A 26,004-nucleotide genomic window follows, 5' to 3' on the forward strand; every position below is an offset into this window, starting at 1 on the left:
CTCACCCATACGAGAAGATCGTTCATATCATATTTCCTGCATCACAGCCCCACTTTTGCTTTCAGAATTCTGTCTAGCATTCAATGTCTTGACATGAATTTTAGACAAGGGAATACGGGAAGGTTCAAGATACGTGAAATTTGCGATTTTGTTCAGGTGTTTTTCTTGTCTGCTTTGAACCACTACCGGTAGTTCTCAGTACGTGTGTGGCGGTATCTTACAGACAGCAAAATAGGGGAAAAAATGCTAGTACCGGTATACCGTATTTTCAATGGGAGCTCTGGGCGGGAATAAAGTGAATAATAATTAAAAATAAAAAGTCGGAAGGAGTGAAGATGGGGATTGAAGATTGATTTTGAGATGATGGATGATAGAGAGAAATGAAGGAAAGGCAAAAGAAAGAAATTAATTGTCAAATAATACCAATAATTTGTCAAACAAAATAACTTCCACGGAAAGGTAAAGCGCCAGCTTACGTTGACGTTGCGATAAACATTACACATGCATGTCTTATTTGGCTAGCTGCACCGCGCTGTGCGATTGATTGGCGTCTGAACTTTGCCGCGATGACTAAAAAATGACAACAAAGACAGAGTCGCACCATTAAAAAAAGTCAGTTTCATGAAGGTAGGTGCGTTTGTTACCGTGATATAACTTTGAGGGACATTTACGGCAGATACCGGTAGTCATAGTTGCTTCCCTTTTATACCTGCGGCTCATACCCCTCTAAACGGGATTGCCCCAAGCGGCTACGCACCGCCACCCGACGCGAGTTGAAAACCTGGTAGTGGTATCGGGCTGAGATTGGCTTGGCTCAGACCTGTCACCGTGTATAAACCGCACCCCCGACTTTTGATTCTGTCCCGCCGAGAAAAAGGTGCGGTTAATACACCGTTACTTACGGTAGTTGATATGTAATTTTTTTACATCTTATAATAATTCCATGCAAGAGGAAGTCATCTTCCAGGCTAGGGTGAATCAATTATAAACGTTTTCTTTTCATGCTCAGTGACAAAGAAATTAACCTGCTCTGACCAGTGAAAATCACCAGTTTAGCTGAAGGGATTCACAAAAGAATACACCTACATGACATCAATTAAAATGGTTAGAATCACCTATTTCATGTTCTATGGAGATAAAAAAGTATTTTTTCAGTTCACTTTATGTCAAACCAATTACATGAATTAAAATAGGCCTACTGTTTACAGTTTCTGAATCAAAATCCTGCAATTAAATGCATTATATATTGTGTGTCGTACGGGACAACTTTTAATAGGACAATTATTGAAAAATGAAGGGCTGTGATTAGATCCTTATGGGATAAATCGATCACCCATGGGTCGAAGAAAGAGAAACTGATATTGTGAAATTGCATCATCAAAAATAAAATTGTAGGACAAACTTTTGCATCTTTATGTGTCGTACGGGACATTGCCAAAAATAGGTTCGGAAAAATCAGGGCTGCCCCTATTAGGGATTATGAAAATGTTGTAGATATCATTTGGAACCATCAATGATACATTATTCCATTGACCTGCAATATTTTCAATCTTCTTGTGCTTTGCCAATAATTGTTTCAGGCAGTGTTTGTACTTGACTATTTAATTAGCAAAATTATTGAAAATTCCATTATTCTTCCCCCAAAAAACTATATCTGATTTCACTTTTGGTTAAAACTCATAATTTTCATAAGATTTAGGTATCATAGTAAAATATTACACTACTTATGACTTATTGAAAGCATGTTGAAATTTATGATATTTTTGAAGTTCTAGTGTGGAATCGCCCACGTGCTTTTTCAAGATCAATTAATCTCCAATTTCATTTTTACTGACTTATTGTTTGTTTAGGGGTGTCAGGTCTAATTTCTGTCTAGATTCACTCACCCATAACGTTCTCCTGAGTTCATGGTCAGGTAATTCCGTTGCAAGCCTTAGGTTTTCTAGTGAGATTTTATCTAGTGGTCTTTGGTTCCATGCGTATAGTACTGCCATTTGAAATGTGGTGACTTCAAGATCAAACATACCCACTTCATTCTTCATGGTGATCTGAATGGATCAAATATAAATGTTAATAATAACTTAAATCAATATAGAGCGTAAAACATTAAGGAAGACTCTCCATGCACTTGATATGGAGCGTTGTGGCCCAGTGGATTAGTCTTCTGACTTTGAAATAGAGGGTCATGAGTTCAAATCCCAGCCATGGCATAATTTCCTTCAGCAAGAAATTTATCCACATTATGCTGCACTCAACCCAGGTGAGGTGAATGGGTACCAGTCAGACCGCAGGTCCCTATGCTATTAATGAGCAAAAAGGCCAGATTCATCCAAATCATCTTGTGGCTAAATCCTCCTTGCAAAATCTCGTGATTCGTGAGATTTTCTTTCTCTAAGAATTTACCTGTTTTAACCTCAAGTTAAATAAAATATTCTTGCACCATGAGATAGAGTAAATGTTACTCTTTTATATTGGTCATTTATTTTGTATACAATATTTTGTTAAATAAGTAAATTTCTGGCCTGAAAATGTGCCTCAAAACTGAATTTTCTTCCTCTGTTTTCTTTTGCAAATTGTGCAAAACTTTTTATTTTTAGCCTCAATGATATCTTTATCACCATAAAGCTGAACTTCTGTACTTTCTCACAATGCCACTCTTGATATGCGGCACCTTTTAATCGGGTCAAGATCACACTTTTCCCACCAAGGTACAAGACGAGATTTCTGAAATTTTGTACTTGCATGAAATCAAGAGTTCTGATTGGCTGGATAAGGTTCACAGAACAACAGGCGCGGGGTATTTGAGGAGATCACCACATGGGAAGTGTGACCTTCCCATGAACCCAGGCACTGGAACCGTTGGAATTTGCCAGTGTGTGGTCTCTTTGACCCATCATAGTGCAGTATTCTTGTTTTCAAGCTGCTTTATATACTTGGCCAATGAAAAGTGTGATCTTGACCCGATTAAACTAATTCTTATTTTGAAACCTAAACCATTTTAAAGCATACATATTCAGCTTTATCATGATTTAAAAATCATTTGGGCTCAAACAAAAATAAAGTGTGAAAATAGCAGCTTTTGTCAGGTGAAAATAATTATTTTGTAGCATATTTTAGATCAAAATTTTAACCTATATTACAAAATCTTTGAGTAAATTCAAACACATGACCTGAAAGAATGATTCTTCTTCTTTACAATGATACCAAAATCATGAAATTCGATGCACAATTAGAGCAGCAATGACCGAATGAAAAGAGGTGTTTTGGTCCGCATCAAGCTCATTAAATATGCAAAACATCTCAAGTCATGAATATCACTTGGATGAAAGAAGCCACTTTCTTGGGACCTGCCGTCTGACTGGTAACCGGCAGGATTAATTCCTTGAATACATGAGCGCTGAAAGGTAGCTCGAGCTAAAGCCGGGATAATAATAACGCGCCTCGGAAAATAATACTTCTAGATAGATGGCGCTATATAAATGCCTATTATTATTATTATCATTATTATATACATAAAGTATATAATTTCATATAAATTAAATTACATCAATATACATAAATGACAAAATTGATGAAAATGCCCCTTGTGCAACAATCTAAAACAGAGTTTGAACAGAATCCAATAAATGACCACCCAAGTATCTGTATGTATAAATAACAAGGCAAACGCCAAGCGTTGTCTCGCCTGCATATTGCAGTCATGAAGAGACTTCATGTCAAATCTGAAGGGTAACATTTAAGAAACTTTGACAGCTTTTCTATTGTACCATTGGCAAATTTGTGTGAATATTATAAATGGTGCCAAGAACTATAGCTCATTAAATAAATAACAGTTTTTAAAGAATAAACAAGTAAAATACAAAATCTGGTTCAGGTATAGAGAGTACTGAGTTCTGAAGTAAAATGTTAGTGTTAAAAAGTATAAAATTATAAAGTTCATGTCACTAGAGGAACAAAGTAGTGTGAAAGTTCATTGACCTTTGACCTTAATCAAATGCAACTCACATTCGAACCTGACCTGCACCTTCAAGAGATGGACCTCTGTTACGAGTTTGGCGATCCCACCTCGAAGCTATAGAAAGTTATTGTGTGTACAAAATAGCACAGTGCCAGTCATGGAAAGTTCATTGACCTTTGACCTTAATCAAATTCAACTCACATTTGAACTTGACCTGCACCTTCAAAAGATGGACCTCTTGTATGAATTTGGCAATCCTACCTCGAAGATATAGAAAGTTATTGTGTGTACAACATAGCACAGTGCCAGTCATGGAAAGTTCATTGACCTTTGACCTTATTCACATTTTGACTCATATTCGAACTTGACCTGTGTCTTCAGGAGATGGACCTCTGGTATGAATTTGGTGATCCCACCTCGAAGATATAGAAAGTTATTATGTGTACAACATAGCACAGTGCCAGTCATGGAAAGTTCATTGACCTTTGACCTTATTCAAATTCGACTCATATTCGAACTTGACCTGTGCCTTCAGGAGATGGACCTCTGGTATGAATTTGATGATCCCACCTCGAAGCTATAGAAAGTTATTGGGTGTACAACACAATTGTTGACGACGACGCCGGAAATAGTGATACCTATGTCTCGCTCCGCTACGCAGGCGAGACAAAAACTATGTGCCAAGAGATTCTGGTATAAAATATGTAATTATTAGGGCTGTTATCGTTGAGAAAATTCTCTGTCGATATCATGCTAAAAATATCTTGACAATATCGATAACTAGCGACAAAAGAAATCAATACGCATTTTTTATGCCTTATTATAGCGATGTCACATACTTCGCGTTGGTCAAAATTTGTATCTGCCACTTTACCAAGAACGCTTTAAAATCCGTGTTCATCGGATGTAAATGACTACATAGCATCTTTTAACAAACATAATTATTTAGCATAAATACATCCTCACGTTTCACATTATTAGCATTATTTTAAGGTTGGATGAAGTTTTACGATAATTTTGGGGCTTTTTGGACATCGTCTTTCGCCTATCTGCCAATTTGATAGCGTGCTGTACATCTTCAAACGTAGAGGGCAGCAACACACGACTAGGCTGTGTGATGTGATAGCTAACTGCCTTCTACGCTAGTTGAGCTTGCGCTTGTGATGTTTTTGATGCGATCGAATGGAGTCTAGTGCAGTCACGATGTTTGGATTGTCACAATCTCACCCCCACTTCACTATAATAATAGCGAAGTGGGGGTGAGATCGTGTTTTGTGGTTAGTATTTTGGAGTAATTTCTGTTGCTGTTCTGTGCAGTTTGATGAAAAATACGTTTTCTGTGATTTTCCGATTGAAAGGCCACTTTCAAAGGGCGTTTCCATGAGTTCCGTGAAATCGCGGAAAATCACTGTGTCTCTACATAATAGCGGGTATTATTGACAAGGAGAGAAAGGTTATCGATATCGCTAAGTGGCAAAAACAAGCGATTATCGACAGGACTATCGATAACAGCCCTAGAAGATACGCATGGGATTCCAGTCAGGTGTCCGGTATATTCCATGCAATAATAATACATAGTTCAACATGTGCTTATCTGTGATGGAATTCTTCATGATGATAATTTTTCAGCTTAGATTTATGATTAAAAATGATAGGAATTTGAATATTGAATAGGTGTCTATAACAACATAAAACAAGAAACAAGAAGAGAAAAGTTAATAATGAGACTCACAATTCCATTTGACATGAGATGGTGCCATTGAAGCTTCCTTCCATTGTGTTTATTACGATAGAATTCTTCTACCTCAGGTATGAAATCTTCTAACTCTACAGGTAACGAGCACGGTACTCTCTCACTACTCCTTGACCATGCACCAGCATTCAAGATCTTGATGTTCATGTTATCTGTGTGAAAAAAACCAGGAAAAAAGATAAAACAGTTATGACATTTAATCAGACAGGTTCAAAGATGTAGCCAATAGGGAGTGTGTATGCAAGTCATGTGTTCATGCTAAAGGGGGCAGCACTGTGCATCATTTTCCCTATAGCAGATACAGACTGAGATGCCACATGAAATACAGGTTCTATCAATGCTAATATAGACTGATTAAGTATCTAGTTTAAGTATTATATTTTTGTTGTACTTGTAAATAAACTTTGATTATGCCTGATCGTGAATTGTATCTCCAATTTCTCAATAATTTGCATTCTACTTCAATATCTGATCAATTATCTCTTTTAATTATTGATGAATTTACAAATGGTCCCCTCCAAAACTTTTTCACACCCGATGAATTCAATACATTTACTGCTAGACAAAATCTTGATAACTCATTTTCGTGTATTCATGTAAATTGCAGAAGCATTAAGAAAAATATTCTGCACCTTGAAACCTTTTGAATGAATGAATGAATGAATCTTTATTTCGTTTCAATTCCAATATCAAGCAACAACAATAACAACAGTAGATTATTGGGATACAAGTAAATAGCAAAGAACAATAGTAAATAATTACAGGATAATATACATAATACATGCACTACTTTTTATGGAACATTAATAATACCCATGAGAACAGACGGAAATGAAACGTGGTGACCTACTAAGAAGCTTAGCTTGTGGGCCATAGGCCACCAGAATGTTAAAAAAATTATATTAGCAATCATTTTAAAACATCATAGAACAAGCAAACAAAAAATTTGAGTAAATAACCAAAGTACAGATATACATATTTACAAAAGATACACTAAAAAGTAACAAAAAGGTGAAATGCAGAATGCAAACATTCTATTAGACCTAAAGTATAAGAATCTAAAATTCAAAAAGAAGAAAGAAAAGACGAAAATATAAAGAAAATAGGCAGAGCTCTATTTTTGCATAGATAATTGTGGGAAGAATACAATTTATAAAGTTAGACGAGATATAACAAGCAGGCATTCGTTTACTGATTTAAGTATTTCTTCAGTAAATCGGTCTTTAACTTGTTTCTAAAAACACTAAGGCTAACTGTTTTCTTCAATGAAGAAGGAAGGGAGTTCCATAATTTTGGCCCTGTATAAACGAATGTATTTAGCCGAAAACTAGTTTTGACCAATGGCAAGTGGAGAAAAGAAACTTGTCTTGTATAGTAAGAATGGATTTGGTCATTTCTAACACATAATGAATCAAGGGCAAGTGGAAGTTCTCTTTTATTTAATTGATACATAATGCAACCAAGGTTGAGTTAAAAAATGTCATGTAAATTAAGGAACTTGTTTTCATAAAACAAAATATTTGTGTGAGATCGTGAACTTACTCCACATACTAGTCTAATTACCCTTTTCTGGACTTTAAATAACCCATCTAAATGAACTTTAGCAGCGTTACCCCAGGCAAGGATGCAATAATTCAAGTAAGGCAAAATGAGAGTTGAGTACAACATGCATAAAATATTTTTTGGGAATATACTCTTCAATGAATTAATGACTCCTGAATTTCTGGAAAGAAGTTTACATAAATAAGATATGTGAACTTTCCAATTCAGCTTACTATCAATGTGTACCCCAAGGAATTTTGTACTCAAGACTTCAGTAATCTGAACATCACTGATTGTAATATTATCTGGCAATGTTGCTAGGGTGTTGCTGAATAACATGTAGTTTGTTTTAACAAGATTTAAGGAAAGCCTGTTAGCAATGATCCATTCGTTAACAGAAATCAATTCTGAATTGATAGTTTGCAATAAATTGCAGGGGTTCTTTTCAGAAAAAAATATGCTTGAGTCATCTGCAAACAGGATAAATGAAAGGATTTTTGAAGACTGAGGGAAATCATTAATATATATGAGAAATAAGATAGGTCCAAGGAGTGAACCTTGTGGCACTCCACATGTAATTGACTGCATAGAAGACTTAACACCATTTAAAAATACAAACTGTTTTCTATCAGAGAGGTAGCTCTTGAACCACTCCAAAACCTTACCCCGGAATCCATAGAAAGATAGTTTATACAAAAGGATGTCATGGTCAATTGTGTCGAAGGCTTTGGAGTAGTCTAGGAATATACCGACAGTATGTAGCCCATTATCTTTTGCGGAAGAAATTTTGTCAATAAAATGTAACAGAGCATGAGAGGTGGTATGTTTTTCACGAAAACCAAATTGTTCAGGAGCGAGAATATTAATTTTCAAAAATTTCATAACACGAACAGAAATTATCTTTTCAAGAATTTTGGAAAAACATGTAAGAAGAGAGATGGGCCGGTAATTTCCAATTTCCTGGGGGTTTCCCTTTTTGTAAATCGGCACAACTTTGGCTATCTTCATACTCAAAGGAACGATTCCATATACAATAGATAAATTGAATATATGAGTAATAGGAGAAACAATAACATCAATAACTTCTTTAATAAGCTTATTAGATAGGCCATCATACCCAGCAGCCTTATTTGTTTTCAAATTATGAACAATGTCAATCACTTCCTTTTCAACGACAGGAGTAAAGAAACATGAACAGGGAAGTCGATTACCAAGGTAATCATGGAAGAGTTTTTGACTTGCGGGAAGACTAGATGACAATTTATTTCCTATTGATGAGAAGAATTGATTACAAGCGTTACTCATTTGTACATGATCTTCAGTCAAAACCCCATCTACTAAAAGTTTAGAGGGACCCTGACTCTTTTGTTTTGAATTTAGCGTTTGTCTTATAATTTTCCAGGTTCCCTTCATATCTTTGAAGACTGACTTAAACTTTTCATCATAATATGATTTTTTAGCGTCTCGTAGTAAAGATGTTAAAATATTCCTATAGCAAGAGTATTTCTGCTTCGCTCCTAATGTTCTCCTTAGATTAAACTTACAAAATAGTTTATTTTTTAAATATGATCGATTACAAACTTTGTGCAATAGCAACAACAGAAACTTGGATGAAAATTAATGACCCAGTGTATAATATCAATGGCTACGAATTTATTGGTAACTGTCGTAATACCCGTTCTGGAGGCGGGGTAGGCATTTATATACGAGATAATTTAAGTTATTCTCATAGATTCGATCTTGATATAAATACTGCTGAATTGGAATCTGTATTCATTGAAATAAAAACAAAAAAGAAAAATATAATTTTGGCAGTGTTTATAGACCGCCGAATACATCTTTCCAGAATTTCATTGTCTCTTTTAATACTGTTATTGATACAATTAATAAAGAAAATAAATTTGTCTACCTCGCTGGAGACTTTAATATAAACTTACTCAATGCCAATTCTTGCCCTCAAGTTAGTGATTTTCTTAAAGTACTTATGGTTAATTCCTTCTTTCCAGTTATACACTATCCTACTCATATTACTATGAATTCAGCTACATTAATTGATAACATATTCACTAATAACAATAACATAGAAACTATTAATAGTGGTATTATATTTGCTGATATCAGCGACCACCTTCCAATTTTTTGCATTAATAATACTATAATCGATAATGATGAATACATTCCAATCATAAAACGTGATATGTGTGAAAATAATATTAAAACATTTACAGACAAACTTAAAGACGAATACTGGCAATTTGATAATAGAGATCCTAATGCCACTTATAATTATTTTCTAAACAAATTCAAGTCTATATATGATGTTTGTTTTCCAAAGGTTCAGAAACCCATAAGGCCAAGAAAAGATAAACTGTGGTTTAATGACGATCTACGTAAAATGTGCAAAAAGAAATATCGCTTATATAAAAAATACATGAAATCTCCAACTACTAAAAATCATAATTCTTATAAAATATATAGAAATGAATGTAATAATAAAATCAAAAGAATTCGAAATGAGTATTATCACAACAAATTTTTACAAGTGCAATTTGATATGAAAAAAACATGGAAATTAATTAACAAATCCATGGGAAATTTTTCAAAAAACACCTTCATTGATGAACTGATTGTAGGTGATCGATCATTTAAAGAAAATAATGAAATCGCTAATGAATTCAACAAATATTTTATCAATATTGGACCTTCTTTAACGCAAAATATTACTTCTGATTTCACATGTAATTTTGTGCAATATTTAGATAGAAATGCCCATTACTCCAAAAGAAATAATCAATATTGTTTGTAATCTTAAAAATCGATCAAGTACTGGCTTTGATGATATTGATATTTCTATTGTTAAAAGAGTTATTCATATTATTTGTTTTCCGTTAAGCGATATTTTCAATTGTTCGATGTTGACAGGAATTTTTCCTGATAACTTAAAAATTGCCAAAGTTATACCCTTATTTAAAGGCGGTTCTCATGCAAGTTCTAATAATTATCGACCAATTTCTGTGTTACCTGTATTTTCCAAAATATTTGAAAAGTGTATTTATAATCGATTGTTTAAATTCCTTGTTCAATACAATATTTTATCTAATAGTCAATACGGTTTTCGTCCTGGGTACTCCACATCTTCTGCTTTAGTTGATTTTGTTTGTAAAGTTTGTAAGTCACTAGATAACAAGAAAATACTTATTGGATTATTTCTTGATTTAAGCAAAGCTTTTGATACTTTAGATCATTCAATTCTTTTATATAAATTAAATAATTATGGTATACGAGGTGTTCTTTTATATCTTTTTAAAAGTTATTTGTCAAATCGTATGCAATATGTCTTAGTTAACAATCACAAGTCTGATTTACAGGTCATTGGATGTGGAGTACCCCAGGGATCCATACTTGGCCCGCTTTTGTTTTTAATTTATATGAATGACATTTGTAATTCATCTCGCATTCTTCAATATATACTATTTGCAGATGACACCAGTGTGTTCTTGAGTGATTATAATATCGCAAATCTGATTCTCAATTTTAATAACAAAATAAATTCATGGCTGATGTCCAATAGATTGGTTTTAAACACTAATAAAACTCATTACATGATTTTTTCTAACAAGATAATTGATTATAATAATATAGTTGTTTCTATGAATGATAACATTATTAATAGATGTACTTCTTTAAAATTTCTGGGTGTGACTATTGATAGTAGGTTATCATTTAATGAACACATTGATGTCATCTGCATGAAAATTTCGAAAAGTATAGGTATCCTAAACAAGTTAAAGTTTTTTCCAAAAAAGATTCTCAAAATGATTTATAATTCCATTATTTCACCGTATTTTCGATATTGTAACATTGCCTGGAGTTCTTGTACTTCATACTCAATGCAACGTTTATACCGGCTACAAAAAAGAGCAGTGAGAATCATCACACATGCCAATTTTCTTGCCCATACCAAGCCGCTGTTTAGTCAGTTAAATTTGTTGAATGTTTATGATTTCTCTGATTATGAAATTGCAATTTTTATGTATTTATGTTACAAAAGCTATATTCCAAACAATATCTCTGAAATATTTTGTTACAATGCCGATTTTCATTCTTATCATACGCGAGGATCTGCAGACTTCCACATACCCAAAATACGCACCTCTTTAGCAAAGAATTGTATTTTTTACAAAGGACCCGTTATCTGGAACAAGTTACCATTTTCTGTTAAATCTAGTCCATCATTAAATGTTTTTAAAAGGAGATATAAAACACAACTTCTCAGTAAATATTCAAATAATGTATGATCAGGTTTTTTTTTTTTTTTTTTTTTTTTCTTCTTCTTTTTTTTCCTCCTCCTTTTATGTTTAATGTTTATGTCTGGTATTCAGTATTTATTACATCATGTATTTTACAATATCATATATATATATTCAGTTTCCAGATTTTGTAAAGGTGGCAGCGCTAATAAGGCTTTCCCTTTCTAGTTGCCTCCTCATTCATTTATAAATCATGTACTTTATTCAACTGTTTCCCAGATTTTATCATTGTAATATCTGCAATTTTCCCTTGTAATTTATGTAAACTTTGTATGTGCCTTGTATTTGTTTTTATGATGAATGGAATAAATGCTATCAAATCAAATCAAAATCAAATCAAACATAGCATTATACAAAAGCATCTCATGCATATCGCTTATTGTAAATACACATACCCTCGAGTGCACTGCATTGCCAAAGCACACTTATAAATGTGCATTATTTGTATAATGCTAATGAATAATTTCATGTGATGGACACGACACTGCAGACAGTTTCAAACCATCACAATTTTGAAATTTGCATTTCTTGGTGAGTTTATCAGATGAATTGAACACTCAAATGCAAACACTTTCAAAACATTTTATCTTCTTATTAATATCAAGGCTTTGAACCAACCTGCTACATTGCCATAATTGTTTCTATGAAGCTCCTTGAAGGCTTGATTCAGGTCTTCTGATACTTTGATGTCTTGGAACATCCTGGCAAGTTTGTTGACATAGTCTGCTGGCATTCCAACCTCCTACAATGACAGCAATGAATAATAAGACAAATTAGTGAACTATTGAAATAATGATGGTGATGTTGTTGATGATGATGATGATGATTGTAAATTACAATGATGATGATGAGGATGATTATGATCATGGAGAGAAAGATGATCACAATAATGACAATGTAATGATAATGAAGATGATGATAATGACGGTAATGAGAGTTATGATGATGCTGAAGAAGATAATGAGAATATGATGAAGAATGTGATGATTATGCAGAGTATAATGATGATTAAGATAGTGATGATGATGATAGTGATGATGGTGATAAATGATGATGAGGAGGATGATGATAATTGTGGTGATGATGTTGATGATAATAATGATGATGATGATAATGATAATGAAGATGAGGAGGATGAGAATGGAGATAATTATGATGATAATTGTGGTGGTGATGATGTCGATGATAATCATGATGATGATGGTGATAAATGATGATGATGAGGAGGAGGATGATGGTTATGATCATGGAGAGAAAAATGATCACGATAATGATGACAATGTAATGATAATGGAGATGATGAGTATAATGATGATTATGATAATGACGGTAATGATGAAGATGGTGATGATGCCGAAAAGTTATGATGATGAATAGGGTAATGAGAAAATGATGAAAAATGTGATGATTATGCAGAGTATGATGATGATGATGATGATTAAGATGATGGTGATGATGAAGAGGAGGAGGATAATGGAGATGATGATGATAATTGTGGTGGTGATGATGTTGATGATGATGATAATGATGATGATGGTGTTGATGATGTTGATGATGATGATAATGATGATGATGATGAAGAAGATGACGATGATAATTGTGGTGATGGTGAAGATGATGACAGTGATAATGCTGGTGAAGATGACAAGAACAACCTTAATTATGTTGCAAAGTAGAGAGAGAGAGAGCAACACAGAAGGGAGAATAACGAGACTCAGAAAGAAAAAAAAATGAACAGATAGAGTGATATTAGAAGAGAGAAAAGGAGAAAAAGAAAAGAGAAAGGTTTGGGGGAGAGAAAAAATAGATGTTTGAGCAAGAGAGAAGGAATGATTGAGGAGAAAGAAAATGATTAACTTACCCTGAGCCACTCCACCATATTTTCTTCCTTCTCACTATCTGCCGATGTATCAAGTATTAATCGTCTTGTTAGATGTGCTTTATGGTACCTCATAAACACATCTTTGTTTTGCACATACTTCAATACTAGAAGCTTGATATAACAAAAGGAATGGGAGAAGAAAACAGAATAAGGTAAAGCTTTTTCATAAATCCTCATCGATATCCTAATAGCTCTGAAATATAACTTGTAAATATCATATAAATACATTGTTTTTATTTCCAAAAAGGTGAAATTTTTTCTACAAACACTATATGTACAACTAGGTACTACTGACAAACATACATGTAGAGAGCCCTGGAAAATTACATGAAAAATAATACAGCGAATAACAAAAATGACAAATAATAAACATAAAAGTTAATGGAACTAATTCAAATACATGCCATAGTCACATCAACATAACCGGCTGGGGAAGGGGATGACATCATATTTTTTCTCAGTTAACTCTTTACCTGCCACAGACAAAATCACTCCTTCAACAAATTTATTTCAAGTTGCAACCTTAACCCTAAACTGACCGGGGGGGGGGGAGGGGGGGTTGAATCAACCCCCCCTCAACATTTTCTGCGATCATTTCGCCGCGCGAAATTTTTTTACCGCACCACTCACAGAATTTATACTTTCAAGTCTCGCGCATCTTTTGAGACCAAATTTGCGACGCCCGGGTACGCGGTTCCGAAATTACGCAACATTTTCTAAGTGCATGTCAGACCAAAAATTGTTCCAAAACGTGATTTTGTGTACAAAGTCAAAGCAAATTGAGTTTTCTCATCTTATTCATAAAGATATGATTATTTTTGCTTCAAACAGCTGAAATCAATTGATTTTAGCATAATTATGCTTCAAAAAGGTTGTGCAATAAATCTGCTAAAAAAACAAAGAAATTCATAAAACAATAAAATACATAAGAAATTGATTTCCAAACAGAAGTTTTTTTCAATTGCGATTGTTAAGAATGCTACAAAGAATATTTTTACCAAAAATTAGCATTCTAGGAGCTTTTTTTAGTGAATTAGAGCAAAAGTATGATTTATGCATAAATTAGCATAATTCATTCATATGAAATAAAATCTCATTATTTTGGAAAATTTTACCATACAGCCTTGTAGATTACATCGCACACTACCAGCATGCAAATTCTTGCGGCGCTCCCGCAATCGGCAGCCGAGATCTCAGGGGGGGTTGAATGAAAAGCCCGGCCTAGTTAGGGTTAAGAGGGGTTTGCATGGACGATGCTCATCCAGCTCGCACTTGCTTTTGATTGGTTTATTGTGAAGAGAAGCTTTGTGTGTACACAGTACAATGAGATGTACACACCACTATTGTGTGTGTGTGTATGAACAATAGACTTAATGCACTCTGTGTGTCTTGTGAATAGACTGCGACTCGAGTCAAACTTGGCAGTCTGCTGTATGTGACTCTAGTCGGAAAAAGCACTGTATGTGACTCTAGTCGGAAAAAGCAGGCAAAGAGTTAAACTCTTTGCCTGCTTTGTTCGACTAGAGTCACATACAGCAGACTGCCAAGTTTTACTAAAGTCAACAGAGGTAATATAGAGCGACATGATTCAAATTTCTGCTTTTCATACGCTTCACCCTTTTTTCTTCCCCCTCCTCCCCATCATTCTGTTTTTTACTACCTGATAAATCATTGGGGGGAACTGTTGCCCCCACCCCTGTGGCACCATCCCTGTGGGTAGATACTTACAACATTTCTAAGTTTGCTTTCAATCTCTTCTGAAGTGAGTCGTTTGCTAAGAGGTGTTTTTCTTAAGAGCATGTCACAGTAGTTTGCTAGTAGCTCTGGACATCTTGACTCTGGTTGCCCTTTACTAATAGTACTGAAGGGACATGGCGGGAGAACAATGGAGGGATGAATGGGGGCAGGGGTACATAAGCAGAGAAGAGGGAAGGAGGGAGAAGAGGGAGGGGAAGAAAAAAGAAAAAGAGGGAAAGACAGAGTTGAGGATTGGGGGTGGGAGGAGCGGTAGAGGCAAATTGAGAGAGAGAAAATGCAGAGGATACAAAGAAGGATAAAGAGGAAGAAAGGAATAAAGAAATAGCGGGAGGGACGAGATGGAGAGAACAGACAGATTGAGAAAGAGACCAAACAGATGAGAGAGAGACAGACATTTGGAGAGAGGGAGAAATTGAAAGAGACGAACAGAGGCAGATGGAAGGAAGCAGATGAGGGTTGAGAGTGAGTGAAAGGGAGATGGGGGGATGAGTAAAAGAATGAGTGCATGTTAGAAAGATAAGGTAAGGATGGACGTTAGAAGTTGTGAAAGAGTGAAGAAGAGAGGTGCAGTACCGAATAGGAGCGACAGGTGGGAGAGAGTGAAAGTAAGAAAGCAAGAGAGAGAAAAATAATAAGTGAAAGAGAGTCAAAGAAATGGAGAAAGCAAAATAATCAAGATAAGAGACCATATGAGTAGAAATAAGGAAATATTTAGAGCAGTGCCGAGAGATAGATGGTATAAATCATGGAAGGGTGTGCGGAGATTGAGTGATTTTGATTATTCATGTGATAGATAAAGAGAAGAAGACATTTCGAGATAAGTATGAAGAAAAAAAAAAATTGTACCTCATTAGCATGCAAAATATTCATATTTAAAACCAATATATGTTTTATTTTACAGCAGACATTTTTTTAAATTCATTCAGTGATATATATGTTAACTGGTATATGGTATGTGGTTTCCTCAACGAGGTTCCAGCTTTTTACTTGCACTAATATCCTCAATGATTTATAAAACCAAAAAACACAAATTTGTAATGATTCAAAATAATTTTGTGATTATTGTCACACAATTACTAAAGTATAAATGTTTACCTACACATAAGGTACTACATATAATCTTCAATATGCCATATTCCTGTACTCTTGACAATTACAATGTACAATAAATTGCTTTTCATTAAAGTTTATTTAAATAATTTTCTCATCAATTAGCAGAGTAATTGGTTTTTTTTCTATGAAAAAAAAACACATTGTAAATACATACAATTGAACCCGATGAAGCCCAAGAAAATAAAATGTCTTTACATAACCACACAATGTTACTCTAATTCCAATAACAGTGATATCCACAGACACAAAAAATTCTTTCAGATTCAAATTGTGATAAATTTCATTCTTTAACCTTCATCAGCTCCCAAGACAGCCTCATCAAAACTAAGCCTACAAAATAAAACTTAATGTAAAATCAAAGCCACATGGAATCTTTCTATGAATTCTCTTAAAGCATTAAAGTTAGATTTCCAGATTATTTTAGTCTGACTGACAGCCTCACCTTTTATTTTTTGTTGGTAGCTCTAAACGGAAGACTTTGGTATCATTGACTACATGCCTATAGGCCTGAAATAAACAACCAATATCACAATAATTCAACAGGTTACAAATATTGGAAAATAGATATAGAAGATTAAAGAGATATTGCATGTTCGCTGTTGACCTTCGAGGGAGCACTGGATGTTTTAGCAGACAAAATATGTTTGATCTGAAAGTCATCATTGGAACTGAGTGTGCTTCTCAGCTACTAAAAATAAGGAAAGTTATCAGATCTGACGTGTCAGACCAAAATGTTGATGCAACACAGATATTGGCCAACTTATAAATCAGCAGTCCCGGGCCCTGTCTTACAGCGATTCAATCGTAAAATCCATCAGTGCCATAATTTTTTCTACAGGAAATTTGCAAAAATGTCCTTTGTAAACAAAGGAGAACACACCAAATTGTCAAGAAATCAATGAATTCATGGATATACATAAAAAATCTTTTGAACAAATATGCATTTTATATGTTGACTTTGCTGGCTTTCCATAGTTGCGATTGATCGGATCATGTAAGACGGGCCCCCGGTATCAATTTCACTTGTACAGTTATCAATAATGAGGTGATTTGGATGATATTGGTAAACTCACATTAGTTGTATGTAGATTATATCACTGGGCTTAATAATTGCAGCAATAACATGACAGGTTTATATTCACTTGATATACAATCACTTGGTCTAACTGCTTGGATGGACACAAGGTCTACATTTGGTCTACATTAAATTTGTTCTAATTGCCAATTGCTTTACAGAGCATATGGTCTGATACCTATTTTAGTCAAATACCCATGTTAGTCTAATGCACAAATGGGTAAATTTGCACTTGGTCGTACAGGTATTATTTTGCATGGAGTCACGATAATGTCTGAATGGATGTGCAAACAAGAAATTGATTACAAATGGACAGAGCTAAGTGTGTACAGTAATGCAAAACAATGCATAGGGCACCGTTATTTGCAATGTGATATATTAATCATAAATCATTTGCCTTTGTTGGATTACTAACTGGAAATCATGGTTTCCTTTTTGTGGGAAACTCATAACATGGTATGGTTTAAACTGACCTTGTCTCTTGATGTTAGGAATCTTGGATCATCGTTGAAGGCCTCTTTGACTAGATTACTGAACCTATGGAATAACTCTAATAACCTCTCCACATACTTCTCAGAATCCTGTTCAATAAAATCATCAAAACAACAAAAACAACAGTGAAACACATGACCATGCAGCAATGATAGAGGATAACAATAATGATATATATGTGACCTGCCACCCCCAAACCAACAATAAGTCGACCAAAATGAATACTGAGATTTTTATTGAGCTTGAAAATTCATTTCCTAAGCTTTAAACTGATATATAATATGTTAAAATTGACCAACAATAACCATTACAAGAACTTGATTGAATGCAGAGGAAATTCAGCAATAGCTTAAAAAATAAGGAGAAAACAAGGTTTGAAGTTTGGGGTTCACTCAAGCATGAGATGTGCATACTGTGTAATCTCGGTGAAACTTCCAAGCAGTCTGAAAAAGTAATGTCCAAGAAACTTTTTTTTCAACTTCACGACTTCAAATTTTCACAGAATGAAGAAGAAGAATTGCTCTTTCAGGTAAGCTATTTTTTCTAATTTTTGGATTTTGGAGACTAAATTACTATTTGGGCTATTGACAGAGAACCTTACCTGGCAACTTATTGGTGGTTTTGGGGTGGTAGGTCACAAATGATAATGATGAAGGGGGTAGGAAACAAGGAGGTATGAGGACAAGGATGATGACGGAGGAGGAGGGAGGAGGAGGAGGAGGAGGAGGGAGGAGGAGAAGGAGGGATGAGGAGGGATGAGGTATCTTGAAACTGCCTGCGAAAATTCAACTTCTTTTTCTTCCTCTTTTTTGTTTTGTTTTATCTATATGAACAATCCAAATACAACACAAATCAAAGATCAGGATTTTTTTAACTAAGAATTTTGTTAACCAAATGAATGTCTATAAATTTTTACAAAAAACAAGGTATTTGTGCAATTATCCACCTAGATGCTCAATATGCCCTTATATTACCCTGGCTAAGTTAGACTACTGATTCCAGTGCTCACAGCGTTGTGAAGCATTCCTTCCTGCTGGTACCTATTTACCTCACCTGGGTTGAGTGCAGCACATTGTGGATTAATATCCTGCTGAAGAAAATTAACACCATGCCTGTAATTTGAATCCACAACCCTCTATGTCAGAACCACTAAACCATGATGGTTCTACAAAGCAAATATGCATAATGAAATTATAACATAACTTACAGTAGTGATGACATCAGCCGCTGCAACCATGTCAGCGAGACCAGCTTCGATAATGTGCTCCTCGAGATCTCTAAGCATAGGATTGATGCCTTCAGGAACTCTATCCATTAGTTTTAACATCAGGTTTAGTCCTACAAAAAACAAAAGAACACATGTTGTCATGGCAAATTGCCACTTTGTCTTCTTTCCAGTTGGTCTCATCCACCGATATAAAAAGCTGGATATAGTCACAACACACTCTCTTGAGGCAATTAAAAAGTACTACAAGAGGTCAAGCAAACATATATTTCCACACTTTTTTTCTCTTGCGTGTGCATGTTGGTTCTGATCTTACGCATTGGTATGGTCCCATATACTGTTAACTGCGTCATGAAGTACTTTTCCTGTAGCGTCAGGGTTGTGCGTGCAACAGCATACAACGATCTCCATCCAGTTCTTTGGTATCGACGGTCTCATCCTAATATGAAATTGGTAAAATAAATGAAAACCAACTTCATGCAGGGTGAACTTCTCCTTTAACTCATGACTACTGCTCATTTCCTCACTATTGATCATTGGTGCACACTCCCTTAGTAGAGAGGTTTAGGAGCAGTGAACGAAAACGGCGTAGCAGTCGTCTGATCGTTCGAGTCAATGTCGTTGTCTGCCCTTGTTCACTACAGATGCGAATACTTTAGATTTCACTCAACTTGTACGTGTACGTACGTCCACGTTAAAAAGCGCGATAACCAGTGAGTCATGACACGCTGCCCGACCCGGAAGATCTGGCATACCATCACCTGGCGACCCGGTCGTGTGATGCGAAGGTGCAACTTGTGCACACTTGCCCTTTCATTTGCTTTGATTGCTTTTTTACGTGAGCTAGGATATATACCGATATATATTTTGGAGATCAGAAAGCAATTTCAAATATGATAAACATAATGCATCATACAACTTACATTGATTTTGTGAAAAGTCACTGAAAACTGTGTTTTAAAAGGGAACGGTTGATCTTCATGCTGAGCTTGAGTGGTTAAAATGACGTCACTCACGTACACTTCTACTATGATTTAGGAGAACCGCAAAATGGATGTGGCGAGGTTCTCGATTCTGATAGTGGACGTGTGTGAGGACCCGAGGCATAAGGCAGGCCAAAAAATGACATCATCTCGTACCAGTCGTCTATGTCGACGTTCGTTTCTAAAAGTGCTCAATATCTCTTCGTTGAAGACTGAAACAAGACATTCTATATTGCATTTATTCAATAGATGAGAGAAGTAAAACTCATACTTACTGCTAGTTTCATTACTCTTAATCATTGGTGCACACTCCCTCAATATCTCTTCTTTGAAGACTGAAACAAGACATTCTATATTGCATTTATTCAATAGATGAGAGAAGTAAAACTCATACTTACTGCTAGTTTCATTACTCTTAATCATTGGTGCACACTCCCTCAATATCTCTTCTTTGAAGACTGAAACAAGACATTCTACACAGCATTCTGTTAACTGAAAAGAGGAAAGAGATATTACACTAGTAATAATAACATACATGTACACTAGGGAACTTTGGAACAGTTCTTTAATGCACAAGGCATAGCCGAGGGTGTTTGGGCTGTTTCTACGAAAGGGATGTGAATTAATTTAATGCCTGAGCAAAATGATGTGTATTATGTTAAATGAACTAGTGTTTATGTGAATGTGATAAAACTACCTTCATCTCAAAACCATGACCGTTCACTAAAACTGGGGCCCCATTTCATTAAGCTATTCGTAAGTTAAGAGCAACTTTAAGAATGACTGGTGATCCTTTTTAGTGATAAATGATATTCACCATTATATGTTCATTGGTGATTATTTAGTGCGTAAGAAAGGTTCACCAGTCGTTCTTAACTAACAAAACAGCTGCTTGTAAAGTTACTCACAACTTTACGAACGACTGGAACATGTTCTTATGTCCTAAATGAATGACATAGGGATATATCATCTAGCACAAGGATCACCAGTCATTCTTAAAGTCGCTCTTAACTAACAAAACAGCTGCTCGTAAAGTTACTCACAACTTTACGAACGACTGGAACATGTTCTTTTATCCTAAATGAATGACATAGGGATATATCATTTAGCACAAGAAGGAGTCACCAGTCATGCGTAAAATCATCTTACGAACAGCTTCATGAAACACCCACCTGGTCATAAGTACCAGTCATTAGCAAATTTGTATGTTAGTTTAATTAAATGACTGATCATGTAATGGATTTGATATCTGGTATCCTTCATGCAGTGGCGATTCCAAATAAGGGCACGAACGGTCTGTGCCCCGCCCCCCTTTGAGAGGCTAAAAAAATATTTTTTTAGTGGAATATATCACACATAGGCAAGTGAGGACCTTTGTCAAAATTATCCTGCACAAAATGCCCCCCCCCCCCTTGGAAAATCTTGGATCTGCCTTCATATAATCAATATAATCATCAATTTTAATAGGCAAAATACAGTTTTTTTGTATCATGGTGGGGGGTGTACAAGCAATATTTTTGAGTGGATCCCCTAATTCCACAGACATTATCAATAAATTTTCATTTGACTGTATAGTTTCTTACGATTTTTTTTTCATAAATAAAATAATAGTTCATGTAATTTGTACACCATGTTTATTCTCAGCTATGATATTACTGTGACTGCATGCTATGAGATTAATTTTGTACTATTTTGTAAGTGAGTACATACTAATTTGAATTTTGACATATCTATTTCAATTGTACATATAGGTACTAGTACATTGCCAACACAGTACTACGGTTAGATACACTTACTAGGTGGATACATTTCTGTAGTGTTATTGCATCCACTATCATACAGGGCACTACACTGGTAGTACAGCATTACCCTTCATAATAATAATTGCTGTACATAATCTCAAGACGTATTGTAGGCCTACTGGAAAACTCTAAAATGGTGCTTCATACAGAAAATACATCTAATAATGGGCATCCCATATGGCACCTCATATTCAAGTTGCTGATGCCTTGAGTAAATAAATTATCCGCTTTGTGAAACACACACTCCCCCCCCCCTATTAGTCACGTTTCCCCTACGTTACCCGTACTGCAAGTAAAAAACAGCCATTTCAAAACAAGATTTACCAGCTACATGAAGGTCGTTTGCACAGAAACGCATAAAAGGGCTGTTTTCGACTCACTGTGCAGGCACTACAGGTAAAATGGGACTGCTACTCTTATTGTGGAGCGTCATGGCCCAGTGGATTAGTCTCCGGACTTTAAAACAGAGGGTCGTGGGTACGAATCCCAGCCATGGCGTAGTTTCCTTCAGCAAGGAATTCATCCACAGTGTGCTGCACTCGACCCAGGTGAGGTAAATGGGTACCGGCAGGAAGTAATTCCTCAAAAAGCTGTGTGCACCTGAATAGGTAGCCTAGTTTAGCCGGGTAATAATAATAGCAGGGCCCGCTGGGAGAACAGTTTTCGGAACTGAAGTGGCTACCCTGGGTAAATATACCATTATTATTATTATTGTTTTGACTTGTACTTACTAAGCTCATTGAGTTGCTTCCTTTACTTGTGTCAAGGTATCTACCTGCTCTCGATTCTTCCTCTTTCAGTTTGCTGTCTGCCTGTAATTTCATCGTAAAAGTTAAAAAAAATGATCATACATATAACGTTACAGTCTATATCTAAAGTTTTGGTATAGTGTCTATCATGTGAATTATGCTCTTGTATCATCTGAAATTCCAGTCATACATACATATGCCAAATGGCTATCAATTTTTGGTTTACATACCCAGTGTATTTTTTTTACTGCTCACACTGAGTTCCTAATTTAAAATCAAAGTATACAATTAGATGAACAGGTGCATCAATTGATGTTCATTATTGTCCCGCCTCCACTGAACAATCAATTGTAAAATGATTTATACTTTGAATTTATTTGCCATTTTTCGTCTATTAAGCAAAATTCAAACGGTACAACACACTTTTTGTAAACATCTGCAACTTTATTCTTGAAATCTCTCTGTAACAATTTGTTGATATCAAATTATATGAATACTAATGACTCTCTGTATACTATTCAGGCTGAAGATGCTGCGTGTTCACTTCAAAAAATGTTCCATTCATAAAATGCTATATAAGTTGATGATGCCTAAGTTGACCTCCCATATAAGACTTTTTAAGTCAAATAATTGCTGAAGTCAAAGCATCAGAAAATGAATCACCTAAGGTCAATCATATTTTTGTAGTTGTAGGGAACTAGTTTGTACATTATTCAAGTTTATTGCAGTTTTGTTTGTTCATTTCAGTTTTGGTTACAAGTTCATTACTGTAAGCCAGAGTTCACATAGTTCTTTAACCCCTCTCTCATTTTCCGGACATTGCTCTACTCCAAAATAACCCTAATTTAATTCCCTTTTTCTTCAGTCTCCATCAGCATTCTTGCCTTTTATCCTCATTTATCCTTGTTATCCCCATCTCCTTTGTCATCCTCATCTATCCTTCATCCCTTGCACCCCACACTTGATCATTCCTTTTGTTATCAAATTCCTTTATCTCTTGGTCCTCTCAGCTATGTTAATTACTCCCCTCCTCTCTCTTGGTTGACTGAATCATGAATATTTATGTTGTAAGACTCCTTATGTGTGATTGGTTCTTATTCAGGATGATGCGTTACTTCTGTTATTGTCATCCTCCAAGTTAATTTGAATATGTATTGAAATCTAGTACCTTGTGCAAAGAAAGCCTAGAGAGGAAATGAAGAATAAATTATGCCCTGCCAAGCTAAGGCAGTTGAGCACATACCTTCAAACCAGCAACATCTACCTCTTCATCTGTTCTTGTTCTGTGTTGGAAGAACCCATGTATACTTAGAGCTAATAAAATATAAAATACAGCTCCTACATAGTTTTAAAAGATTTCCACTTGGGCAGATTCGCCTGTACTTTCTTCAATATATATTTTTTCTTCAAGTAACAAAAGAGCGGAAAATTTGACTTGCAAACAGAAAACAAGAAGGTGTGTGTGAAGGGTGCGGGAAGTTGTTCAAAGGGAGAAGAGGTGTGGCGGTTCACAGGAGAGGAATGAGGTGTGGCGTAATGGCAGTAGAGCGCGACTGCACCAGTGCTGAACTGGGTGAGACAGTGGGAGGTCCTGGTCAGGTTTTAGACCACAGTGCCAGTGACCCTCAGCGTGCTTTACATGCAGGGTTGGAGCGAAAGGAGCCAATTGCGTGGCCGCCAGCAAACAGTGACAAGTGGAAACTGTTAGATAGTAAAGTCGGACGAGTTTTAGAGGTTGAGTTGTTGGGGGATGTAGAGAAGAAGATGCGGATGTTTGAGGGGTTATGCTACCTCTTCATCTGTTCTTGTTCTGTGTTGGAAGAACCCGCGTATACTTAGAGCTAATAAAATATAAAATACAGCTCCTACAACTGGTGGCAGCGGTACTCCAACTCAACAGACAAGTTTTGCAGACAGAATTGTTCTTCGAGCAAGAAATTGTGAATCTCCTTCTTCGAGGAAAGCTAGTAAAGCTAAGCAAAGCATCCTTCGAGTGATTCGCCCTTCTTCTTGATCAGCTTGGCAAGCCTTAGATAGAATTCTCCCTTCCATCTACTTCGATGAGCAATTTCTCAAACCTAGGCCGATAGTCTGCATCTTCATTCAACACCCTCCTTCAAATTTGGTATGTCGATATTAGCTGATACATGTTAATTGTTATAGTCCTTTTATGTGCTCATTGATACAGCAAATTTTAAATTGCATGTCTGCAGGTTTATGCCAGCCTGTTTCATTTTGCAGTTTGCTATACATTACTTCATATAGAAGGTAGCTACACCCTAGTTCATTTTGCAGTTAGTTGTTTGACAGTTACAAAAGCTATCTGCTTAAATTTGTCAGCTGTATCTGCACTATTGGAATCAGCTTACCTCAATTTTTTTCAACATGGTTGCTGTGGATTAGACAATTCTCTCTACATCTTGAGATATATATAGCCACATTAACCTATCACTGTTTTGAATACAAAAATTAATTCATAGCAGTCAGAACATTGTGCTCAATTGCAATGAGTACGTTTAGAATGGATTTACCCGAGATTTTCTCCGGTGAAGAGGGTAAAGACTTTCACCGGTGGATAAAACGTTTTGAACTGGCAACTGAATTTATCCCTAATGCTTCTGATCAAAGGCACATACTGTTGCCAGCACGATTATCTGGACCAGCTTTCATCATCTGGGAAGGCCTCCCTGAATCGGAAAAGAAAGACTTTGCCAAAATCAGAGACAAACTCTCCCAAGTCTTTGGTAGAACTCAGTATATGCAGTCCTTCAGATCATGTATTACTGCAAGAAAGCGACTACCAAATGAGCCACTTGAAGTCTACGCATCAGCCATCATTACAATGGTAGGAGAAGCTTTCCCCAAATACGATGCTGAAGCGAAAGATGGTGAAGCATTTAGGAGATTTCTCGCTGGAGTTGACCCAAAGCTACAAGTCAAGATTCACGAGATGGGTGGAACCACACTATCTGATGCACTGAACATTGCCCTTAGAGTAGAAAGAGCAAGCGAGCAACTTTCTCCAACAACAAATGCCACCATAGCATCAACAGAAGTAACGCCTAGGCAAGATATCGTCTATCTCCAAGTCCTAAAGCGATTAGACGAACTGGAAAGAAAATTTGAGGAACTGAACTTTTCACAACATCACAGCAAGCCAAGTGATGAGCAGACTAAACACACTCAGAGATTTTCCAGTCCCAGAGACAACCACCCTGCCTCACCAAACCATCGCTTAAGATACTCCCAACACTACACACACAGGCCATTCGATAGACAGAGTATGAGCCGGTATAGATCACCAAGCCCTATGCCAAGGTTTACATCAAAGGATGACTCCTGAAAGAATCACCAACATCCTC

At 35.8% G+C, this 26,004-nt stretch overlaps 1 protein-coding gene across 2 annotated transcripts; it reads right to left on the bottom strand.

Moving 5' to 3' along the window:
* Window positions 1-25,199, bottom strand: LOC129258648 (cullin-5-like). Of its 2 annotated transcripts, none has more exons than XM_064098806.1 (10): window positions 22,625-25,199; window positions 20,490-20,583; window positions 19,091-19,221; window positions 17,865-17,972; window positions 16,759-16,823; window positions 15,174-15,297; window positions 13,425-13,556; window positions 12,182-12,305; window positions 5,691-5,863; window positions 1-2,048 (listed from the first exon to the last, which is right to left on the bottom strand). In XM_064098806.1, the coding sequence occupies exons 1-10, from the start codon at window positions 22,715-22,717 to the stop codon at window positions 1,836-1,838; spliced, it is 1,257 nt and encodes a 418-aa protein (XP_063954876.1). In that variant the 5' UTR covers window positions 22,718-25,199; the 3' UTR covers window positions 1-1,835. The 2 variants fall into 2 exon arrangements, with proteins under 2 accessions (XP_063954876.1, XP_054752862.1); XM_054896887.2 differs by having other exon boundaries at window positions 15,174-15,306.
* Window positions 25,200-26,004: the final 805 nt, after the last annotated feature.

The sequence above is a fragment of the Lytechinus pictus genome, chromosome 4, assembly GCF_037042905.1.
Source record: "Lytechinus pictus isolate F3 Inbred chromosome 4, Lp3.0, whole genome shotgun sequence".
In the NCBI taxonomy this organism is placed as follows: Eukaryota; Metazoa; Echinodermata; class Echinoidea; order Temnopleuroida; family Toxopneustidae; genus Lytechinus; species Lytechinus pictus.